The following is a 16,237-nucleotide window of genomic DNA, read 5'->3' as shown; positions in this document are numbered from 1 at the left end:
GATTCCCCCCCCGCCCCCCCCCCCAGAACCTTACTAGACACATGGAGCTATAAGAGACAAAGGGGACATTTATGTAATCAATGGATTCTCTTGGGAAAAACAACCTCTGCACTGGTCAAGGAAACCGCACTCTAACTATGCTCTAACAATTGCATTTAAACCCTGCTGTGGCCTGCATGGCTCAACCTCAGAGGATTATCCTGCAAATGCTCCCTATCCTTACTGCTGTCAATTGTCCCATTCGCGTCAATGGGATTTCTCGCAATAGCGTGCTCTAGGCCTGAACATAAGGCCCCCACGGTGCACTACAGAACCCCTGTGTGGAAACACATCACTAGGTGCAGCAGTTGCCCAGCCCACCTTGATGGTGCAGGATTAGTGCCGAAGGGTTTACGGGTATAAGACCACAATGTGGACAACAAGTACTCGTAAAGGTGACACCTAACAATTTAAAATCCTACAGAATTCTACAGGACACACTGTTGTCAACTTGTGTATTTTGAGGCCATAACTAAAATACCCCAGTATATTTTTATATGGGGAAATTGGTCCAATGACTGATAAAAATGAGCCCCCTGCTTTCCATGTGGGACTCTGTTAAAGAGACACTCTATGGTGTTCTAGGCCTAACATTTTGATTGTTTTCAGTGCAAACCTAATATGAACAGAAATATTTTCAGTCTTTTATAAAACGTCAATGAAAACCGCTTTTTGTTTGTATTCAAATAGTTATCCTGGCAAGAATCTGCCACCTGAATAGTGCAGCCTTGTGCTAATTCATGAGAACTGGGCAGTAAAACTGACCAGAAGCAAAAGTGAAATAGACTAGCCTAGTGTCACTGCCCAAGATAAGGGAGCTACAAAAGGTAACAAACAGCACTGACATTGAAAAACCAACTTCAATAAATTTTTCAATGGGACTTGTGCTCCTAAATCATGCAGGCACTTTTGAAATTCCCACCTTTAACGCATTATTAGTAACATGGCGGATTAGCTAGTGGGCTTAAATAGACGTTTTTGAATCTGAATGTGTCTCCAAGTACATTTAGATAGCAGCTGGAAACCTGAGTATTTTTACCTCCAGCATTAAAATGCATGATCCTTCAACCCTGGAGTGGGGTTGCCACTTGGAGAAATGAATAAAGATTACGTGGACAGATAATGCAGAAGTTATGAGCTGGATCCTGCTGGATTCTTAGTGCCTTCGTGCCAGGGAGCTTAGAACCTTGGTTCAGCAGATCTTTCATACACATTTTTACCTGGTGGAATTTACCCACATCCATCCTGTACTAATGCTGCCCCCAATGGAGACTTTGCATAATCTCTGGCTGAGACTAGTTTTGGAAGATATATAGATATAGATATAGATGTAATATAAATGTGGATACATACACCACCGGTTGTGCTCACTGCTTTTGTTCACATACAGGATCTTTGTTTTCTTTCCTACATAATTAGATTACATACAACATTATAATTAAGTGGTTGACCTGATTCATTTCCATCAGCTTCACATAAACAATTTAGTCAATCCAGGCTGGGCTGTCGGTAGCTGTTTTGGCTGCAGAATTATTTATTATTATTATTTTATTGTATTATCCTAGCACCTAGGAGTCCCAGACATGGACCATGACCCCATTCTGCTAAGTGTTGTACAAATTCAGAACAAAACCACAATCCCGAGGAAGAAAGCTAATACAAATCCAACTAGTTATTAAATGTTTATATTGTAGTAGTGCCTAACGGTTAACAGGTAAGCATCTTCTGGCATTAGGCACTGTACAAATATGTAGAAAATGAAAGCCCTAAAAACCTTACATCACATGCCTTTTCTGAGATGGAATGTGAGGGAGGATGGGATGGTTGCATGGTGTTAATGAGAGAATGAGGCAATGCCAGAAATTTCATCAGGGTGCTCCCCATGCAGCAGTCTGACCCCTACTTACCGCAGAGCTGGGGTGAGTCTGCTGTGTTTAGGAAGATAGGACCAGCAGATGCAACACTAGAGCTGGTCAGAAAATGGGGTTTTATTCCAGCAGAAAATTGAGACTTTTTGTAAAAAGAACAGACAAGCAAACAAATGCTAATGGTCTACTTGAAAGCCAACAATTTTTGGCTGAAAACTGAAAACTGTTTGGGTTTACAGTTGTCAGCTTACAAAAAAAAAATCTAAGAAAGCAGACGCCTTCCATGAAAATGTTCAAAAACCCAGCTTTCCATCACGGGGGAAAAAAATGTCAGTGGAAAAGTTTCACCAAACCCTACAGTATATAGAATGTTTGCACCCCTGCATGTTACTACAGCTCCGCGGGGCTCCTGGCACTGCAGTCTTGGGAGGAGTTCTGGGATAGAGAAGTGATGGACCAGAGATGAGGCTGATGGATCTGTGACTACAATAATCCACCTACATTATGTCCTGGAGGCCCGATCCTGCAAGGTAGGTTCACACCTCACAGGCTCAGGCCCTAGGAGAGGAGGAATTGCACCAGGAGACATTAGGAGGATATCAGAGCTTGGGAACAAGGCTCCTCCCCCTCACCCAAAGGGGACACACTCACAGAACTATATACTAGGAAGAATTATGGGCTTTAATTCTTAGGCTCTTCATGAATGCCTGTGACGATCCAGGCAACAAAATATGGGCATATGATAAAAGGCAGAAACATCTAGGTAACTTCTTTAATGACAAAATTAAACGTGATCTGCAGACGTCCATCTGCACTGAGTATGCTGCAGACTCAAGTAAAGACAACAGGACTGTAGCCTGGGCCAAGTTTACCACTGATTTCAGGCCGCAGTTGTGCCCATGTAAAATGTAGCAAAGGTGACTCGATACTGCTCTGTAATTTGAAAGAGGTGACTTGGCCGAACAGGTCTTCCTGTCTGCAAAGGTGATGACTGTTTTATGATCATATCAAGAAAAGGCACCAGATGTTAGAGTCACTCAGCTGATCTATGGGGAGCTGGACAAACTCCTCGCACTGTAGGATGCGTGGCCTTTTCAAAATTCATTTCACTCTACTACACAATGGAAGCAAGTATGTCATGGGAATGGGATTTGAGTATTTCTCTAAAAGACAAACAAAGACTTAAAAGATTACTATTGTTATGAAAGTGATAGAATTTAAAGGCTAACAGGCAGGAAGAAGTGTCTTGTCTTTACCCATTGGACCATGTTCTGGAGATCTGGGTTCAGTTTGTGACTCTGCCACTTCCTGGGTGACCTTGGGCAAGTCACTTAATCTCTTGAGGCCTCAATTTCCCACCTGTAAAACGGAGGCCATAATGCTTCCTTTCTCTCACTCTTTGTTTGTCTTGTCTGCTTAGGCTCCAAGCTTTTCAGGGCACCGGTTGTCCCTTACTGTGTGTATGTACAGTCCCTAGCACAACGAAGCCCCAACCTCAGTTGTAATAACAACAATATGTTCAGCGTTTTATAGCACAGAAATCCACACAATCCCTGCCCTGGAGAACTTACAGTCTACAAGACGGATTGTAAGGTCCTTGGGGCAGATATGTTTTTGTTCTGTGTCTGTACAGCATCTAGCACAATGGGGTATTGGTCTATGACTACGGCTCCAGGGCACTATAGTAATATAAATAATAATAAAGACAGACAAATCCTAGTGCCATTGAAGTCAATGGGACTTCTACTGCCTTGGTATATGGGAAAAAAATTCTTTTAACATGGCCAAGATTGTCAAGAGTGACACGTGAGTTTGAGTACCTCGATTTTTGGTGTCCAGCTTCAGACATTTTAAAGAGGACATTTTCAAATGGTGTGCAGTCAGCATATGTGTCTATTTATCTATTGTTTGTGTGTGCAAAGGAGAAATTAAGGGCTTGTCTATGACCTGAAAGTTATTTCCGATTAAGCACATTAAGTGAATTTAAAGCACAATAGCTACTCCAGAATAGCTCCCCATGTGGCCACTCTTATTCTGGAATAAAAGGGGGAGCTATTCTGGATAATTTCCCCATTTAGAGAAGTCTAAATTCTGCTCTCATTTATACAGTTGTAAATCTGGAGTGACTTCACTGAAGTCAGTAGAATTTCCAGAATATAGGACCCTTTACCTAGTTTAGGTCTCCAAGTCTACAACATCCTTACAAAAAACGCTTTAAACTACTACATTCCACTCTCAGTGTTCTAACCTGCGTCAGCTACTCTCTCAATGTAGGGCCAGATCCTCACCTGGGATCAATCAGCATCGCTCTGTTGAAGTCAATTGAGTGTGCTGATTTACACCGGTTAAGGAGCTGAGCCTTAGCCTGATGAATTTCCCATATATTTGGAACTGCTAGGATTACAGAAAGCAAGCTTCTTGAACAGACCCTAAACGAAGCACCAGCTTTCAGTCTCATTTACATCTGTGAAAATCTAGAACAAATCTATAGATTCATATATTTTAAGGCCGGAAGGGGCCCTTATTGTTATCTAGTCTGATCTCCTGCATCACACAGGACACAGATTTCACCCCATAATGTCTGCATCAAGCCCATATCTTGTAGTCGAGCTAGGGCATATTTTTTTTTGAAAGACTCACTCTTGATTTAAATAAGTCATTGAAGGAATCCATCATATCCCGAAGTAAATTGTTTCCACGATTAATGACCCTCACAGTGAAGTTAAGGTGAGTTGCTCTGAGTTTTCGCAGCTATAACTAAGATCAATGTCGGACTCCAAACTAACAAGCAGTGCTTACATATCACCTCCAAAAATTATTCTAAATAATTTAGTCTGTTCCAAGTTCCAACAATTAGTACATTTTGGAGTGTGGGCTCTGAGAGCTAAGGAGAAAACTTACAAACGTATTGTATGAAAATGAAATACATGCAAATATTTTGTTCCCCGTTTTTATGTTCACGATTTAATACTATGACCATTCAAGTACAGACAGAAGTAAAATCTTCATAGAGAGCTGGCTAATAGTATTTCTATACTATGATTTGTTTATACTAGTGTTTACTGCCCTCACTAAGGTCAAGACCCCAGTGCGCTAGGTGCTGTACATACATATAGTAAGATGCAGTCTCTGCTCTGAAAAGCTCACAGCATAAAACTGGTCATTTATGTTTATGGACACACACTATCTAAGGGAATCTTTTAGGTGCCTTGGAACTGACTGGGGAAAACACGCATTTCCTGTTGTTTAGTAAGCAGTCCTATGGAGAAAGGTTTTTATTCCCAAGCTGTCTACGAACAATTCTAAGCACTCACCGTCAGCAAGGTCCAGGTTCTATTCCATTCTCTATAGGGTCTGTCTTGAGTTATCAGTGCAGTGTATCTGAGCACCCTCTGGTAGTATGTTAAGCAACATTAGTACACATTGGTCCTGTGTTGTTTGCTTTTATGCGCTCCCCAGAGGGAGAAGTGTGTGCAGTGGACTGTCTTGTATTGGTAGGTTGTTGTTTTTTTTAATTGAATAAATATACCCCTGTGTGTTTATACTGGAGAAGGCAAAGTCAAAGAAACGCACCTTACATGTAGAATGAAGGGCGGTAAGGTTTGGGGTGGTCCTTAATTCCTGGGAGAGGTCATTCCACTGTCTCGGGCCACCCTTGGGGAAGGGTCCGTCTACCGCACAGATAAGCTTTACTCTTATTATTGAGACTTCTATTGTGCCAGAGGAAAAAACTTGCCCTTTGGGGTCTTTGGATGATCTTTTAGGTATTCTGGAACCAGACTACAGAGCATGGGGCAGGAAATTCCAGCTTGACAAGCCTGACTGTCGCCACCTACAATACCATTTAAAAAATGCAGAGGACAAACATCCACAAACAGACCTGCTCAGGGTGCAGAGGCTAGGAGAGCTCAGATAACCATCTCCTGAACTAGCTGAGTGGAGAAACCCATATGCCTGAAACTGGTCTTGGCAATAGCCTCTGTCCCAGCACCTCTCTCCAAGGAGAGAAGAGAGAAAGATTCATTGTCCATCGACCTCTCAGGACGGATGCATCAGAAACCTGAATCCCAGAAGGCGGGGAAGAGTGAACTATCTCCTGTACTCTGAGGCTCTGCTTCAAAGACATCGGGGTAAGCCCCATCAGTCTTGTGTTTGGGAGTGCCTGGGTGTGCTGCCACTCCAAACTTAAACACACATGTGTAGTCAGCTGTTGTTTAAAGAGCCCTCTGAGGAAAAGACCACTGAGATGGGGCAGCCCAGTACATCAGTCAACACAGAGCTGCTTTGTGTGAAATGTTTTTCTGTAGTAAGCTCTCCTCCTGATCCTGCTGTTGCCTCAGACAGGTCCCCAAACTGTGGTCTGCAGAGCTCTGTTGGGTGCTCTGTAGGGAGTTACCTGTCACATACTGCTGGCCCTTCTCCTTGCTTCCAGCTGCTAAGTTGCATGAAAAGAAGCTAAAAACTACATTTAAACTCTTATGGCCTACCGTTGCTTTCCCATCGATGCAGTTGCTGCGGTGGCCACGGGGATGTTCACGTGACTGCAAAAGGGAGGGAAGGTGCCCAGGACCCTTGTCCAACTTTGAAGAAGTCTTGAGAATCTCTGGTCTCAGGGTACGTCTACACGGTTAGCTCAGGTACCAGAGCAGCGAGTCTGTGCAAGCCCAGCCAACAGCCTGGGGAATTCCTCAGGCAGTAAAACTTCATGGCTTCATTGCTCCCATACCAAAGCTAACTTGATTAAAGCACGCTCAGGTGGGTGTACACCAGCTGCACTCACTCCCTGTGACTGAGTATATTGACATACCCTAGAGGACTTGTCTCACTCGCACAGCCCCAGGGGTGAGGCTGCAGACTCTCCCCATGAAGACCCAAGCAGCTCCTAGCAGGTAGCTGTTTACCTAATAACTAATAAGAGGGTCCCCTCCTGCAGCCCACCTCTTTCAGCATTGCCATGGCTGAGCAGGCTTGCGATAGATGTGGGAACTTTGCTTAAGTTCTGTTATTTTGTTTTCTTTATTGATAGTTCCCTTGTTTTCTTTTCCCCTAGTAAGCATTCCCCCTTGAGTTCACACCAGGATCCCTTAAAAGTCCTGATGAGAAGGGGGAGGATGGTCCCGGAATTAGGGTATTTGTCTGGGACTTGTGGGGTTCAATTCACTGCTCTGCCACAGACTTTCTCTATGATCTTGGGCAAGTCACTTAGGGCTTATCCTTACTGCAGGGTTAACTCAGGCTCTTACTCACCTGTTGCCCCTCGCCTCCTCCTGTCCACACACAAAACCTCTTCCCCAAGCGTGGTGGGGCTGCCAAAGCCGGAGTGCTGTTCACACTCTGGCTTGTAACCTACCCATGCGGCAGTGAGGACCCAGGTTCAATCACTTGAGTGTTGCTAGTTCTCCAAAGCCTTCCCATGCTTCCTCCCCTGCACCCAGGACAGACAAGATTTCCCACAACTCACTGGAAAAGAATCAGAGTAGTGGCCTCGGGAACTTAGGCTGTGCCCCCCAAACACATCCTCATGAAAGCTGGAGGGACGCTGTGGAAAATACTTATGGATCCAGGCATCTGTTCACATTGCCTGTGAGCTACCCAGGCCGAGGTCAGTATGAAAGCCAGTCAGATAATAGTAATGTGAGGGAGGTTAACAAAATTAATGACTAGCTCTAACCAGTGCCTGTCCAGCTGATGGGCCCAGTTCATCCGCCCTCCCCCGGCAGACCAAACTAGTGATTACATCTGTTTTTCTCCTGGAACATATTAAAATAACAATAGATCCCACCCCTCCACCAGGAGCAGATAAATTCTCACTCCTCCCTCCCTGCATTCTTCCCCCTGTCTCTTCTTCCCCACCTCCTTTTCCTTCCACTTCCTATGCCCCCCTTTTCTGAACCCCGTGAGCAGTGTGTTTCACCCCCCCCCCTTTTCTAAACTGAGATAGGGGGAGCTGCAGAGAGATGGGGGGCAGAGGACAAGGGCAACGTCACTTTCCTTTTCCCGACACCAGCCCAGTTCCTGCCCCATATGTAGCCCGGTACACGACACACCCCAAAGCCCTGCCCCTGGCAGCAAGGAGAAACACGCCACCAAATAAAGCCAGATCAAAAGGGGTATTAGCTGGTAATCCCATCGCAGCTGCGGGGGCAGGGAGGGGAGCTCCCCCTCTGAGCTGTGAAGGGGGGGTGTCTCCGATTGCCAAGCCCTGCACCCCTGGATCTGAACATGATGGGGAAGGGGGGTAGAGATTAGTACTTCTCCCCTCCCCAATATCCATACGTGGGGGGGCGCGGTCTTGCCCCTCGCTCTCCAGATCTGGGCACCCTTTGGGGGTAACTAATCCGCTCCCTGTGCGGCTGTTGGGAGAGCTATCCCCCGAGCCCCCATTCCTACTGGGCGGGAGGGGACCGCCCCTCTCCCTGCCCCCTTCGCTGCCCCGCTGGGTCCTTCCTGCCAGCAGCAGCTGACCCGAGTGGGGAAAACCTGCGTCTGCACCAGCTCCGCCCCTGCTGCCGCCTTCCGCCCAGCTGCGCGCCCCGGCGGGGCTTATGGAGGCCGGCGGCGTCTGGACGCGCAGCGCTGGAGAGGGCGGCCCGGAGCTGCAGCGGGGCAGCTGGACCAGGCGGGTAACTCTCGGAGGCCGTGCCTGGGGCCGGGGACGCACAGACAGCCTGTATAGGGGAGGTGCCGAGGGACATGAAACCAAACTGTAAAGCCTGTTTATGATGGGAGCCGCTTCCAGCCTGGGGCTGCCTGGAAGAGCCTCCTGCTCTCTCCCGGAGGGCTGGGGCTCCCAGCGCCTGCTCCCTCTGTCCTTGCTGGGGGCTCAGACCCTCCTGGGGCTCTCTAGGGAGTGCTGCCCCCACAGAGCCCCCCACTTGTCCTAGGCAAGAGCTCTCCTGTGTCCCCCGGTGGGGGTGGGGGGCGGGGAGAAGCTATGCTGGGTTCCTGGCACACCCGGGCACTTGATAAGTTAACTAGGGCACGCTGCTGCCATATATTGGATCGGGTCCCCCATGTGCCTTACTCCCCCCCCCCCCCGCCCCGAACAGGACGTGGAATGGGGGCGGTGGTGGGTAGGGGGGTGGCATCCACCTCACTGCGCTGTGCCCTGTCCCAGGGATGGTGGCTGTGGAGTTTTGAATGCCCGATTAAGCAGATGGCCGTGTGCTCGCTCTAGAGGGCGAAAGCCCGAAGAATTGCCTCTCCCCCTAAGCTATCTACTCCCTAGCGTAGCTCTGCACCCAGCCATGCACCGACTTCCCCTCTCCTCCCTTTGTGCCCCCATCGCCCTACACACCTTTCCGCTTACCTAAGCCTTTTCCGTGGCTTGTGCCGATATTCGAGTACTATCGCGCAGGTGCTAGTTATCTCATTGTCACGCTCAAACCTTTTCTTTCTTCTCCAAACCATCCCCACACCCCCACCCAGCTACTTTTCAGGCAGCATGCTGGCTGATTCACAGAGGATACCGCTCTGCTAGAGCAGCCAGCTAATGGACTTTAAGGCAAAGTGGTGGAGGTCTAGGCATTGGATGTAGAGGATCTGGCTTTGCCTCCTGTTGATGAGATAAGGTGTGTCTCATGGGATCAATTAAAAAAAAAAAGTAATTTCCTTGTGCTCTCCCTGTCAGTGGTAGGCACCCGTAGTCTCTAGTCTTGGAGTTTCAGAGTAACAGCCGTGTTAGTCTGTATTCGCAAAAAGAAAAGGAGGACTTGTGGCACCTTAGAGACTAACCAATTTATTTGAGCATGAGCTTTCGTGAGCTACAGCTCACTTCATCGGATGCATACCGTGGAAACTGCAGCAGTCTTGGAGTGTAAGCTCTTTGGGGCCGGGACCATCTTTGTGGGTTGGTGCAGAACCTAGCACAATGGCTTCCAGGCGCCATTCCCATACACGTGATGGTCTCTCAAATAGACCCGCAGCCATGTGTTGAGCACTTGGCTCCACCATGCCAAAATGGGGCAGCAACACAGTCAAGATGTGATGCAAGCAGGGACGGGGATTTTGTGTCCCCCCCCTCCGTGCCTCTCTTTGCCAGCTTGAAATGGGTGAAGTGGCTGTTTGTGAAACCTCTTCAAATTTCAGTAACCGGAACAGGCCTGTGGAGAAGCTGATTGGCAAACATGCCTATGTGGGGGGCAAAAAGGTTTGGTATGATGACGAAAGTACAGGGTTGAGGATGGTTCTGTGTGTCTTTTGCATCTGAGTCCTTGGGTGTAGCAGCTGGCGCTGATCGGTGTTAACTTTGGGGGTGGGGATCTTTTTAGATGGATTACTTCCAGTAACGTTCTTTCTCTGTCCATTCTAGGATGATGCTCTCCGTCATTTTCCAGGTGACCTGCAGCCTGACTGCCTGGCTCTCCCTTTATGCCTGTTTCTGCTATTGGAATAAGCACCGTACTTATGAGTGGAGTTGCCGTCTGGTCACTCTGATGCATGGGGTCATTGTCACCTGCCTCTCTGGCTACGTTGCTCTTATCGATGGCCCCTGGCCTCTAACTCACCCAGGTATGTTTGGTGGAGTTTTGCCCTGGGACGAGTGATCTTCTCACTGAAAAAAGGCAGTGTCTCTGTTCTACTGCACCTGTGATCGGTGCAGGAGGATTAGTTCTCTCTCTTTAGAACTCCCTTTGCTATCTCTTGATGTCTACACCAGGTCTCCCTCTTTCATGCTCCCATCTACGGTTGGAGCCGTGTTTTCTTTGCCTGCCTGTAGGCCAAGCTCATATGACCTCCTTGAGACCTATCTCCCTTTCTTTCAATCCCTGACTGCCGATCACCACCCTCAGGCTTTCTTTTCTTTTTTTTTTTTTTTTTACTGTTTTCCCCCAGTTGTACTTAACAGTATGCTGAAATTCCTTGGGGCAGGGCCTTGGCTAAGCTATTGGGCAAAGTGCTGGGCACATTTCTAGACTTCATCCAGAATAAAGAAACTCTTTTCTTTACTCCCATCTCTGACTTCATCCCATATCCTGCATGTCTTGCTCGTCCTCTGGAAGTCAGTGGGATTCCTGCTGTTGGTGTGAGGACAATGCCTGACTGTAACTTCAAGTATCAGGCCCCTAAACTGAGAGATCTCTCTAGTGGTGATAGACTCTCCCGCACGCACAACCCTGCTGCTTTGGTGGCTTATAAATAGGCTTGGTAGAATTCAGTGTTTCTTAACTTTGGTGGATAATATCAATTGTTCATTTTAAAGCTTTTTATTTTGTATTTTTATAAATTTAAATGTTCACAGTTGTGGGAAACTATGTGGGGAGGTCAGATAATTATTTAATGACAGTAGAAGTTGAGATTCAAAGAGTTCAAGCTTTAAAGTTGTGAAAACACAAACTGAGAGAGACAAGGTGGGTGAGGTAATATCGTTTTTCGGGCCAACTTTGGTTGGTGAACGAGCTGAGCTTCTGAGCTCCACAGAGCTCATGGGCCCACAGACCTGGAGAAGAGCTCTGTGGAGCTCGAAAGCTTGGCTCTTTCACCAACAGAAGTTGATGCAATAAAAGATATCCCCTCATCACCCTTGTGGCTGTCATATCCTGGGACCAACGTGACTACAACACTACTGCAAAACCCACCAAGTGTCAATGTCCCATGTCAAGATATAAAAAACAAATATCCTACGTCCAGAAATGATTTGTTGATTGAACTATTCATTCCCTTATCCATCTGTAACCAGCCTAATTCAGAAGCCTAAATCACTGGATTTTGACTCTAACAAGTTCTCAAACAGCATTTTTCTTGCTTTCCTTATTTGTAAATTTCAATTGCTATTGATGGAAATATTTTGATGGGTTTGTGTGTGTACAGTGAAATCGACATTTAAGGATTAAAAATCTGATCTTTCCAAGCCTGCTTCTAGAGGCCATTCATATCCCTCACCTCACCAGGGATGAATTCCCCTGCACAGACATAGTATAGGGCTGTCATAAGCAGCCATCTGTTGCCCCCTCACAAACTCTGGCACGGAGGGTGTGCCAGGGATGGGAGGAGTTGGGTCCATAGCGTATGGCACTACAAGAGTTCTGTCTGGTAGTCCATTAGAAGAGCCTATCCTGGGCTGCTAAGCGGCCTAAAGGAACCTGTGGGCTACCACACTCCTTCATTCCCCCTCTTCAAGCTTTGCCTTCTCAATTTGACCCAGAAGCATCTGCTACCATTAGTGCATGCAGCACTATAGAGTTTTAAGGGTATACACTTCGGATCGCAGAAATGGGGGAAGAGGACTGTGTGGGAGAGAGGGCTCTTGCTGGACAAAATCCCTCCCACACAACAAGCCCGAGATGTAGAGGATGGTTTGTTTGGGTCCTTCGCTTGGTTTTGTCTTGCTTTACCTATTTAAGGTCATTGTCTCTGCCTGCAGACTTAACCTGAGATCTGAGAGTCAAGCTGGGTTCTTTCTGACTTGTGCATCGCCATGGAGATTTTTGCCTTCAGTGACACCTATGCTGTTCCATTGGTAGAATATACCCTCGCTCCAGTTGCAAAACTAACCGTTCTACTAACGACGCACGAGGCAGAGCCGACTTCAGCTCTCTTTGAGCTGTGTAGGCTCTGCTGTGCTAATGGAATTCAGAAGTAGTAAAACTGGGGGAGGGTGTCTTCTGCACTCAAGTTGGCACCTCGGACTCTGCATACACCCAGAGAGCAGATCTATTGAGTGAGCAGCCATTGTTTTTCATAGTCTGGTGAACTGTATTACTAGGTGTCCACTGTGTAGCTTTCCTCTTAGAATGGAGCCCTTAGGAGCATCCTTTCTCAGTTTAATGTGCATGTCTTTCCTTTCAGGGACGCCAAACACGCCTCTCCAGGTCCGCGTGCTGTGCCTTACCTTGGGTTACTTTATCTTTGACCTCAGCTGGTGCATGTACTTCAAGACAGAAGGAGATCTCATGCTGTCTCATCACACATTGAGTATTTGTGGCATGGTGCTCGTGCTGGGGCTCGGCAAGTCAGCCACCGAAATCAATGCCATTGTCTTCGTCAGCGAGATCACCAACCCGCTGCTGCAGGCCCGCTGGTTCCTGCGGGAAACTGGGTGCTACCACAGCTTCGTCGGGGAAGTGGTGGATTTCTCCTTTGTGGCTCTCTTTATGGTGCTGCGGATTGGGGTGGGAGGCCAGATCATGTATTCCGTGATCGTCTCATCCAGGCCCATATGGCTAATCAAGGCTGGAGGCCTGGCTATGTACATCGTGTCCCTGGGGTTCATGATCGCAATCTGCAGCTTCGCTAGGAGAAAAGTGTTGAAAAAGTACCATGCCTGGAGGAGTGCGAGTAGTGGGGACGTGCCCCTGAAAACCAATGGGCATCTGACATCTCATTAGCCTTGTGCTGAATGGACTAATGTGTCTAACCTGGCACTAAGGGGCTGGAAATCCTGGCCTGGACAGTTGAGTCCTGTGAGAGAGAGAACCGTTCAACACTGGCAATAATGTGAAATGGACCATTTAACACTGGTTATCATGAGCTAGGCCTGGATGAGCCGGAATGAGATGGTTCTGTGGGTGTCTAGCAAATGCTGATGGGGAAGGGAATCCTACAGAAGGGTGTGAAGGTACTAACTTCTCCAGCATTGTTACGGACTCAAAAGGGAGGCTAGCTACCACTCGAGCTGTTCAGTCTGCTCCAGGCAAACTGCACAGTCCAGGCACACTCTGTAACTCCAACTTACTTCTCGGAGATAGTAGGTCTGTGGGGAGTCTGATCTTCCCAGCTCTGTTGGCTGTGTGAAGTCGCTTGCTCTCTGCCTCGCTTTTCCAAGCTGCATAATAACATAATGCACACTTGGACGAGAGGCACCACACAAATGCCAAGTATTTATTGTGGTTAAGCTTGGTATCTTTAGAAGAAAAGTTGTTTTTCGAAGGGATGGGACTGTAGTTGGGCTAATAACTGAGGCAATGTCTTTGCCTGGTTGTTTCTAATGAAATGCCTCTTTCTCCCTTAGTCCTGCCTCTGCTATTGCTATTTATACTCTCACACAACCCAGTTCTGGTCTTATTTGTGGCACTGTAACTTCAGTGGAGTTACTCTGGTGTCTCACTAGCAAAAGTGGGATCAGAATTGGGCCCATCTGCTTAGCACACTTCTTTTTAGAGAGGTCTTCCCATGGAGTGGTTCTTGTTGGCATTCTTGGCAATGCAAGACAATGGACTGAAGGGGCTATGGAGACCGAAGCCCACCCCTCACCCTGCTGCTAAAGGGATCCTTCCAGGGGAAGGATAATAGAGGAGAATCTTGTCCCGATTCCATACCTGCTCTGCATATGAACCATCTCCAGAGGTGTGAAGCCAGACGCTTTTGTTAGTGCTAAAGTCACATGAAAACCAGACACTGTTTTGCAGACGTGACCGTTCAATGTCTGTGCGCAGGTGTGTAGGCTTCAATGCAGTGCCCCTTCCCGGGCCTTGTTGCCCTGGATCTGACGCAATGGGTACCAGTTCTCAGGGGCACGTGTGTTTTCATCTCCCTGCACTTGCATTTGATATCCCTCTGGCTTTACTGTGTCGATTGCATTGTGCTGGAGACAGCCGCTCACGTTTCAGCTCTGCTGTAAAACCTCTCCTGTTACAGCTGAGGAACGAATGGCCATGGGTTGGCCTCAGGCTACCTAGGTTGAATTCCCCACCCCTTCTGAAAGTTCATCACGCTGGGAAGGGTGAGCCTTCCCCCTGCTCTATCAAATCCATGGTGTCACTGCTACTGTGGGAGTTTGAAGACGGGATGAATGACTATAGTGGGGAATACGGCTCCCGTGGTGATCAAGGGTCTTCTATTCCCCACCCCCTTATTCGGAACCTATTGTTGCTGCCCGGCTTTGCACTGTTATCTGCCTTGGGGTTGAGGGTGGGGGAAGTGGTGCACTCAGGTGAATGAGGAATGCAACAGTGTGTGAGAGGTGGGGTAGTGAAGGGGAGTAAGTGGGGGGAGAGAATCTCATGTGGGGACAGGAAAGGAAGCTGCAGTTGCAAGGAGCAAGTCGAAAAATGAAGGGGAATTGGAAGAAAAAGAGAGACGATGCAGCCTCAAAGGTGGTTAAATTTATTCTGAATGCGTTATGGCTGGCAATACAAATGGAGTCTTTATGGAAATACACATGCAAATCAGCTGGAGCCCTTGGCTATGCTAAGGTTGTGTGACGGGACTAGCATGAGGCATGAACTCCTTGCCCAAGTTTGATTATTAATGCTCCAAGCTGATAAGATTTCTAATAAAGTGACAGTCTTTTGTAACGTACATTTGCTGTGCACCGTCTCTCTTTAAACGCAGGATGGTAGGACCCAGTATGGTTGTGGCTTGCTTGCTGACCTCTCTCCTAAAGCAAATGCATTACCTTCACCTGCTAGCTGCTGTACTCCAGAACCTTTTTGGGTCCAGTTCTGTTGGCCAAAGCATCTGCTTGACAGAGCTAGGAGCCAAGAGATGACCCAGAAGTCTGACCCTTATGGTACTTGCTTTTCTCTCTCTCTTCCCCCCACCCCCCTGCACGGCTGTGGACTTGATTGGGAGATGGGTGCTCAATGGCTTAATTAGGCAGGAGGCTGATTAGCTGTTCCCAGCTGATGGATTGATGGTTCTGAATAGCTCAAGGAGAAGAAGGAAGTGCAAGAGGAAAAGGTAGGTGGGTCGAAGGGATCAGGATCTCAGGCAAGGAAACCTTTGTGTCAAAGACTCCAGAGAGTGGGCTAAAGTGTCCACTTGTATGTCGCTGCACAAGGCTGTACTGATGACCTGGTGGAAGAGACCAAACAGGTGGTTATAAAACTAGAAAGCATCCAGCCTGTTTTTGCTTGCCCAAAGGACAGAGAAGATAGTCCTCTTACAATCAGCTTTGGGACACCTAGACTCACTTCTCAGAAGGGCCAATATGGTTCTGATAGCAAGTACTATGCAGTATGTGTATAGGTTTTAGGGGGAATCTTAGATGAGACCCTTGTAAACCAAGGTAGTGTCCGCTCTTGCTGGGCAGGAAAGGTCCTATGGCTCTTTGCCTAAAACAGAGGTCTTCTAAAATGACCTTGTCTAAAATTCCCTTCTTGTTCTGACTGTACCCTGTCGTCCACTGCTGACGTCCAACCCAGAGGTGGCTGTGTTTTTTAGGAAAACCTTTATATAGTAAGCAGCTGGTAAAATGCTTCGGCAGGGACACTCAATTAACATTAAAAAGAGGGACTATGTGAGAGGCCTTTATGTCCCAGTCTCCCAGTGCTAGCAGCCCTTTATAGTTCTCCATCTTCTCTTCCAGGTGTAAGAAGATGAAGTCTCTTTATGCACCATCCCCTTCCCAAACTAGAGACAGCTGATGGATCTGAGTTAGAAATCACTGT

The 16,237-nt window shown here is 47.5% G+C and overlaps 1 protein-coding gene across 3 annotated transcripts; it reads left to right on the top strand.

Moving 5' to 3' along the window:
- Positions 1-8,331: 8,331 nt before the first annotated feature.
- Positions 8,332-15,146, top strand: LOC125625461 (TLC domain-containing protein 5). 3 transcript variants are annotated; one of them, XM_048827586.2, is made up of 4 exons: positions 8,448-8,530; positions 9,336-9,478; positions 10,219-10,418; positions 12,696-15,146. In XM_048827586.2, exons 3-4 carry the CDS (start codon positions 10,220-10,222, stop codon positions 13,232-13,234), a joined length of 738 nt encoding a protein of 245 aa, XP_048683543.1. In that variant the 5' UTR covers positions 8,448-8,530; positions 9,336-9,478; position 10,219; the 3' UTR covers positions 13,235-15,146. The 3 variants fall into 3 exon arrangements, with proteins under 3 accessions (XP_074978302.1, XP_048683543.1, XP_048683544.1); XM_075122201.1 differs by lacking the exon at positions 9,336-9,478 and having other exon boundaries at positions 8,332-8,526; XM_048827587.2 differs by lacking the exon at positions 9,336-9,478 and having other exon boundaries at positions 8,454-8,530.
- The last annotated feature ends 1,091 nt before the right edge of the window (positions 15,147-16,237 follow it).

This window comes from Caretta caretta, chromosome 22, assembly GCF_965140235.1.
Source record: "Caretta caretta isolate rCarCar2 chromosome 22, rCarCar1.hap1, whole genome shotgun sequence".
NCBI classification, from domain to species: Eukaryota; Metazoa; Chordata; order Testudines; family Cheloniidae; genus Caretta; species Caretta caretta.
This window is presented reverse-complemented; position numbering and strand designations above follow the sequence as displayed.